General features: G+C 36.3%; 1 protein-coding gene across 13 annotated transcripts; it reads right to left on the bottom strand.

Moving 5' to 3' along the window:
* Positions 1 to 895: 895 nt before the first annotated feature.
* LOC112800050 (uncharacterized) lies at positions 896 to 5,621 on the bottom strand. Of its 13 annotated transcripts, XM_072196394.1 has the most exons (7): positions 5,172 to 5,605; positions 3,978 to 4,025; positions 3,054 to 3,142; positions 2,418 to 2,894; positions 2,030 to 2,160; positions 1,792 to 1,929; positions 896 to 1,339 (listed from the first exon to the last, which is right to left on the bottom strand). In XM_072196394.1, exons 5-7 carry the CDS (start codon positions 2,150 to 2,152, stop codon positions 1,148 to 1,150), a joined length of 453 nt encoding a protein of 150 aa, XP_072052495.1. In that variant the 5' UTR covers positions 2,153 to 2,160; positions 2,418 to 2,894; positions 3,054 to 3,142; positions 3,978 to 4,025; positions 5,172 to 5,605; the 3' UTR covers positions 896 to 1,147. The 13 variants fall into 13 exon arrangements, with proteins under 13 accessions (XP_072052495.1, XP_072052494.1, XP_072052490.1 ...); XM_072196393.1 differs by lacking the exon at positions 3,978 to 4,025 and having other exon boundaries at positions 3,079 to 3,142; positions 5,172 to 5,571; XM_072196389.1 differs by lacking the exon at positions 2,418 to 2,894 and having other exon boundaries at positions 5,172 to 5,316.
* Positions 5,622 to 8,434: the final 2,813 nt, after the last annotated feature.

Here is an 8,434-nt window from a genome sequence, read left to right as displayed (position 1 = left end):
ATGAAGGAGGCAGACGTGTAAAATTCATGGTGGGGATTATGAACTCATCTACTCTCTGCTTGCATCTGGCCACCTGCAGCTGCCACAAAATATGTATTTTAAAAATAAACAATCTACGATTACTGGCTTCTCTCAGAATAGAAGAAGAGGAATAACCTGTGGAGTTGGATTTACGATGAAGGTTTGAGATAGAGATGCTGCTTGCATTGTTTGTGTGTTACAGTTAGAAGAAATGAGGACTGAGGAAGTACATATCTGGTAATTCAGGCTTAGACCCAAATTAGTTATGTTCACTGCTGCTGCCTCCTCTTCCTTCTAGTTCTGTTCACTTCTACTTATCTTCACTTACACCCAAATTAGTTATGTCCGGTAAAGACTAAAAGAAAACTCTATCATTCAAACTTCAAAGTCTATTTATATGGTTATTTTTCATTGTATTTGGAAAAGCTTTTAAAAAGAAAATTTTAACCACTTTAAAAATGATATTATGTGCTTAGGGCTTGTGACGGTGAGTTTTTGAAATTTTTTTAATTATTTATTTTAAATTTTTTTTAAAAAAGTAAAAATAATTTTATATTTAAATATTTTATACAAAAAAATTTATCTATTAATTATATTTAGATATAATATAAAAATATTTATTTATTTATTACATAAAAAATATCATTTTTAAGAAAAAACTTTTTAAAAAAAAAATATAAATTATAATTTTAAAAAAAGTTATTTTTTTATATTTTTACATTAAGTTGTTCCCCACAAGAAAAATCACCACTTATGACCAGTTTATAACATAATCTTTTCACGTTAGTGTACCATACTACTGAAGAACGAAACAATGGAGAAACTCATGCAGCATTGTTGAGATTGCATTCCGCTTAAAGAACAGGTGGCTAGATTGCACGGGTGAAGTTGTTTGCGATTAATATTCAAAATGATCACATCGTATACAATGTTACATTTGAAGGTAGCGAAATAAAACCTAACGAAATGCACATAATTATTGGTCATTGATAAATCAAGCTTCCCCAGCATTCTAAGTACAGAAATCCAGTAAAATCTTGTGTACTCTAGATAGAGTTACAAAATAATGTCTTGCAAATTTGCACCATCTACAATAATAACTAAATCTTTGGATACAAAAATGGAGCTAGAAGGAGTCATTGTCCTTAATGCCAAAGGAGGATTTCAACTTATTAGCAAGAAGTGGTAGCATCTTGGTACTGTCTTGGATCGCCTCATCAGCACAGGAAATCATATCATTCATGGCCCCACCTTTCTGCTGGAGCTTTGCAGACTCATACCTATCTTGACATACCATCAGAGATCTATTCAATTTCTCCTGCACCATGTTCAAAACAAGGTATTTATTGTCCAAATAATGGGAAATCAACAACAAAAACTACTAAGCCTTTTACTACAAGATGAGGTAAGTTACATGGATCTATGAATACCATATCTTCAATAGGAAATCAAACTAAATGTTTTGGAGGTCCAAAGATCTTCCAATGCAAAATTTTCGAAGATGCATGCATACATATACATATCTGCTCTATTTCTTTTAACAAACCATTAATTTTCATCAAAAAGTGTTGAAAAAGTGAAGTGTGAATTGGATCCAATTTTAATATTTGCAAACCCTATAATCAATAGTGGATCGAGTTTCAACTGATTACCTAGAATGAAAGACAATTAATCGTTGATTGTACTATTGAAACTTGTCTATTAAATTAATTCACAATACTTTTGCAATTAAAGAAGCAACAGCAGTTGAGAAAGGAAGGAGAGACTTACCTGAAACTTTTGCATCTCAGCATCAAAAGTCTGTTGAACATTAGCAAGAGGAATACTGCAATTTTCGACACAAGTAGTTATCTCTTCCTGCCTTCTGCTCCTATCAAAGCACTCATACGCACATTTGAAATATGCTTTCTGGAAAGGCCAAATCCAATCAAACAATGAACTATATAGAATAGGAAGCTTGCAAGTGCAAAATTTGTCATCGTATTGAAGCAGTCAAGAAAGAAGAAACCTGGAGAGTGAAATTGACATGGTCTTGGATAGGGGCAAGGTTATTTTGAGCAGCTACGTTGACTTCATCAAGCTTCTGCCTCAGTCTTTGTTGAGCAAGATGCTCTCCCGCAAAGTGATCCATCCTATTCACTGTCATCAAATAGCTTTTCACATTTAGTTTCAGAACTCAAGTTCCGTAAGAGGGAAGAATCCCCCAAGTTTATGAAACTGAAAAGCAGTCAAGGAATCGAGATTCAGGTCATAAATCTGATGACGAAAAGAGGGAAAAACATTAGAGCTTGAAATTGCAATTGAAATCAAATACAAAACAGGGATTAGGGTGCAGCCATTTGGGTACACGCGAGAGCGAGCAAGCAAACCAAAATATGAAAGCCGAATGGAATCACCTGAGCTGAAATGGAAAAATTTCAACACCTAGCTATGCAGTGAAGAGTAAAACAAGTCTCTGAATTATATCCCAAAAATCCGAACTTGTCGTGCTATTGAACCTGCACTCTTCTTCTTCTTCCTCCTCTACCCGAAATAAGCCATTCGGAAGGGTTTAAACTTTAAAGGGTTTAAGCCACGGAACATTTTTTTGGACTTGGATTGGGCCTTTAATTTTTTTCTGTCACTACTTTGGGCTTTTGGTTGTCCAATCAATACAGGCCCATGTGAAAGGCTAGCTTAGTTATCATTATATGTCAGATTGGAGAGTCACACCAAAAAGGTACCTCATATGCATTTGGTCTTTTATTGTGCTCGACAGCTTGAGGCTTAGCACAAAGCTACAAACCAAGGTTCTGAGAACCGGACCGGTCATCGAACCGTTTTACTCACTGATTTACTGGTTCAACCAGTCCAATCGTAATCCAACCGAAAAACTGTTTTAAAATAAAATAATAAATAAATTATAGAACAACTCTCATCAACACAATAAAAAACAATCAATAAATCATCAACACAATAAAAATTATAGAATATGATAGAATATGTGTATTGCTATAATATAAAATTACAGAACATGTCTACTGGCATGTTACTTATTATTATGACTGCCTCTATCACCAGTTCATTGTGCTGATGGTTTTCAATGCTGCAAGCTACTCCACTCCTAACTTTGAGCTGCTCCCTAATAAAGTTTCAAGTAGAAATTTCAAAACATTTTAATACTATGGCTCAAAACATATTCAAGCTTGAGGTGTATGCATGTATTCAATGAAATCAAAGCAAAACTAACTGTGAGAAGAACATTAAACTTACTCGTGGTTTTTATAGAAAGCATTCCATCTGTTTTACAAGCTTCAAATATAAACAGCTCAAATGCTCATCAATAAAATATGAAAATTATGTAGATGTTTTTCCTCTCTAAAATGAATAGTCCAATTGTTAAGTTATTCCAGTTGTCAGTATCATTGTTAGAAGAAAATCTCAGCTTGAAATCAACCTATTATACATCAAACTCCAAAAGATGATCAATTTTAACCCAATTTTAACAAGATCAGCACAATGATTAACAAAAAAAAAAAAAAAAAAACCTGAGTGAGGTAATGAGCACAAAATCAAAGAAACTTTAATAAAATTTAACATCAGAAAAAAAGCAAGAACAAGCCAATAACAGTTTATCAGTACCAATTTAGCAAGGTTCAGAAAACCGGACCGGTCATCGAACTACTCTAGTTACTGGTTCACTAGTTCATTGGTACAACCAGTTCAGTTCAACCGAAAAAACCGTTTTATAATATACACCTGATTCTATAAAAATTCAATGAATAAAGCAACTGGTTCTAAACACTCTTCTACTGCATCTTTTTACTTCAAAAGGGGATCATAAACAACTAGTTCTATGAATAAACAAACTACAATTATATGCAACGCCAAAAATAGGCCAATGATAAAATAATAAAGGGTTCTCTCTTCAATTCTATGTTCAAGCTTGTAGCATACTAGAATCAACAGAATAATACCGTTAAAATAGTCTTCCTTCTTAATTCTTATATACCTCAAAGAATTTCCTACAAAATGAAAATTGAACACAACACACACCTTTAAAACAAAAACAAAACAACTCTCAAAAATCAATCACCTCTTCTAAACTCAGCCTTAAAACAAAACAGAACAACATTCAGAGTATGAGCATTAATCACAAAAAATTGATTTCTGAAACAACAAAAACAGCAGAACAACATTCAGAGTTTGAGCATTGATCACAAAATATTGATTTATGAAACAAAACAAAAACAGAAGAACAACATTCAGAGTTTGAGCATTGATAACAAAAAATTGATTTCTGAAACAAAACAAACACTGCAAAACCAACAGAACAGCATTTAGAGTTTAAGCATTGATCAACAAAAAATAATTTCTGAAATAAAACAAACAATCAACAAAACAATGAAAACAGAATTTTTTTCCTTTAGAAGAAGAAAACAATGAAAACATGAAGCATATAATAAATCAATGATCACCAATATCCAGCAAGAATCTCAAAGACAACAATAAATACACAACAACAATTTAGCAAATAAACAAGAACAAGACCTAAATAGAAAATCCAACAAATTAAATCACAGAAACCTAACAATTTAGCAAATTAAAACAACAGCAGCCCAACAATTTAGCAAATTATCAACTTAACAGGTTCAAGAGCAGTAAATCACAACAAAATAAAAATAAAAATAAAAATAACAGAACAACAACACAAGAACAATTAGCAAATTAACAAGTTCACACTAACAGTTAAAATTTATCAGAAGAACACTAATGCAATGCTAATATGTTTTCTACAAAGATGCTATTTGTGCAGCTAAAATTTCCTAATTACTAAGATCCAATTATTCTAATTTCACATGCAATCAACTTACTAAGTTTCTAAAAGCTAGAAATGATAAAACCAACCCGAAATATGGTTAAAGCATTTCATCAAACATGTTGAGTACGGTAAACTTGAAACGAAATAAGAGAATTCAAAGCTTAGTATCAATGTGATAGAGAAGAGAACATAACTATTGTATACTTTAATTCAGTCTTATGAAAAAAATCCAAACCACTGCCAAATCAAATAGTTACTTATTGTAATAGAAATAAGAAGTTGCAGAGTTTGAAGCAGAGTATTGGTGTTATGTGAGTGTATTGTCTGGTGGTGGGTTTAGGGAACTCACGGCGGCGACAAAAGAGAGCAGTTCGACGGCTAGGTGGAGCGCACGGGTTGGTCGCAGAGTTTGAAGCAGGGCAACGTGGCTTCCAGACGAACGTGAACGGCGAGTGAACGCGAACGGTGAACGCCGAGCAAACTTGAACGGCGAAGAACGCGAACGAAGACGACGGCTGAACGAAGACGCGAACGTTAACGGCAACCAACGGCGGCGGAAGCGCGGCTGAGCAGACAAAGACGACGGACGCCGAGCTCGAGGAAGCAGCTGCGATCGGTGACAGCGAACGGGGCTTGAAGACTTGGAGCACGAGGGAAGCTAGATAGACGGACGGACGGCGGCAGTATGCCACTACTTGCGGCGGCGGTGGTGTAGGCTTACAGTGCTAGGGTTTTTTGGCTGAGTTTCTGTGAATGAAAGAAACGGAGGGAAAACGGGAGAAAGAAACAAAGGAGCTCTAGAACCAAGAGTGAAAGTAAGCAAATTTGGCAAAAACGACGCCGTTTTTTTTAAACCGGTCGGTTCTCTGTCCGGTCCAACCGACCAAAAACCGGTCGGTTTGATGGTTTTCTTTGGTTTTTAGAGAAACGGTTTTAGGGGGCAAATCGAACCGTAATTGCTGCCCGTTCACAGTTAGACCGGTCCGATCTGATTTTTAGAACATTGTAATTTAGCATCAACCAATAAGCCAGTAACAGAGTTCATTAATCAAGAACAGGCTAGAACAAGCCAAAGTAGTGAGCAAAGCCAATCAAGTTTTTAACATAGTTTTCACAAGTTTAACACAAAAATTAACATGTTTTAACAAAGATTAACAAAGTTTTTAACCCAATTTTAACAAGCTCAACACAATTATTAACAACAACAAAAAGTCCTAATGAGGTAATGAGCACAAAATCAAGAAACTTTAACAAAATTTAACAACAGATAAAAAAAGCCAAGAACAAGCTAGTAACAGTTTATCAGTACCAATTTAGCATCAATCAATAAGCCAATGATTAACAAGCTCAGCACAATGATTAACAAAAAAGAGTACTGAATGAGATAATGAGCACAAAATCAAGAAACTTTAACAAAATTTAACAACAGACAAAAAAGCCAAGAACAAGTCAGTAACAGTTTATCCGTACCAATTTAACATCAATCAATAAGCCAGAAACAGAGTTAATTAATTAAGAATAGGCTAGAACAAGGTAGAGTAGTGAGCAAAGCCAATCAACCAAGAACAAGCACTAAGCACTGACAGAGCATCCAATTAACTCAAGCACAAAGTAAAAAAAACAAAACAGCAACACATCACTTAATCAATAATCATTAATCAATGAAAAATAAAATACCAACAGTGAGTATTAAAAAACGACGATCACTAACCATTGAAGAACAAGCATGAAGAGGGTTTGGTTTTTGAACAGACAATAAAAAAACACGAAGAACAAGCACAAGCTATGAGCATTGACCTTCGACGGACGACGGAGAGTCGTTGAGCGCAACGAACGACGGTGAACAGGCAAATGATGAGAGCGAATAGGGGATGGAGAGCGAATAGGGGATGGAGAGCAAAGTAACGAACGCCGATAGCAGGAAGACGGAAGTTCTTGAGTGCAACGGAGGCGGCAGCAGCAGTCTCTCACTCCGACAGACGGCGACAAGATTGGTGGATGCTAGGGTTTGCTTTCTTTGGTGGAGGCTAGGGCATTTTGCTGATGACTAAGGAAGCAGTTGGAGAAGGGAGCCAAACGCGTGCAATCCCTTGTTTCCTTTCAACAAAGGAAATGGCGTCGTTTCTTGTAAACCGGCCGGGTCCCGGTCCGGTTTGACCAGCCGGTTCAACGGTTTGTATCCGGTTTTTGCTAAAAATCGAACCGCCTAAGCTACTGGTTCGCGGTCAGACCGGTTCGAATTATGACATTGGCACCTTACAAAGGAATCGAAGATCCTAAAATTCACTTTACTAAATTCGAATCCATGATGTTCCTGAATAGTGACTCTGATCCTATTTTGTGTCGTTCTTTCCCTACTTTTTTAGATGGAGCTGCTTTACTTTGATTTTTTAATTTACCCGCAGGTTCAATCTCGAGCTTTGATGAATTCACCAAGTTATTCATAAACAATTTTGCAGCATCCAAAATTTACGTACGAGATTCAGATTATCTCAGTACAATCAAATAGAGGCAACACGAAAGTCTAAAAGACTACATGACACGTTTCACAACAGCAAACATGGAGATTCTAAACCTCAATCCAGAGGTACACCTGCATGCCTTAAAAAGCGGTCTTCGACCTAAAAGATTCCAAGAAGTAATAGCAATGGCAAAGCCGAAAACATTGGATGAATTTAAAGATAAGGCAATTGGACAAATCGAAATCGAGGAACCAAGGGAAGCCCAGAGAGTGGAAAGACCATCATCTCGGAAAGAAGAAGAAAGGACGCACAGACCTCAGAGCAAGGACCCTAAAAACCTTTCAAATTGACACCAAAGTTCAACTCATACACCAAGTTCAATACCAAGAGAAAAGATATAATTAAAGAAAAGCTTATAAAGCCACCAAGTAAAGCGGGAACATATCAGGATCAAAGGTATGTAGACAGAAGCAAACACTGCGCATTCCACCAAAAGTACGACCATACCACCGATAAATGCGTAGTGGCTAAGGACCTATTGGAGAGATTGGCCAGACAAGGCTTACTGGACAAATATGTCAGCTCTAGAAATAAAAAAGAAACAACCAAAGACACTAACAAACCGAGCCATAATTCAGATCACAAGGACAAAGGAGTTTGGTCCGAAGCGGTTGAATCTCCTACTTTAAGGGAGTAATAAACTACATTTTAGGAGGCTTTGCAGGAGGAGGAACAACCAACACAACCAGAAAGAGAAGTTACCAAGCCATGATGACAATGGACGGAGCTCGTCACAATACACACACCTCACCTCTAGTAGAACAAATCTCGTTCAATGCATCCGATCTCAAATTGCAAAATCCGAACGTGGACGATCCAGTGGTAATCTTGATACACACAGGAGAATTAACAGTCAAGAAAGTCCTACTCGACCCTAGAAGCAGTGCCGATGTGTTATTTTACTCCACTTTCAAAAAGATGCAACTCAGCGACAAGGCCCTACACCCTCAACTGGGGAATTGGTAGGATTCTCCGGAGAAAGGGTACCTATGTCAGTTTATGCATGGTTAAGAACAACACTAGAAAAATTTTCAAATTCAAAAACCCTAGATATCCAATTTTTAGTAGTTGATTGTGCTAGTCCCTATAA

The sequence above is a fragment of the Arachis hypogaea genome, chromosome 1 (genome assembly GCF_003086295.3).
Source record: "Arachis hypogaea cultivar Tifrunner chromosome 1, arahy.Tifrunner.gnm2.J5K5, whole genome shotgun sequence".
In the NCBI taxonomy this organism is placed as follows: Eukaryota; Viridiplantae; Streptophyta; class Magnoliopsida; order Fabales; family Fabaceae; genus Arachis; species Arachis hypogaea.
Note: the sequence above shows the minus strand (reverse complement) of the source record. Positions and strands in the feature narration are given on the sequence as shown.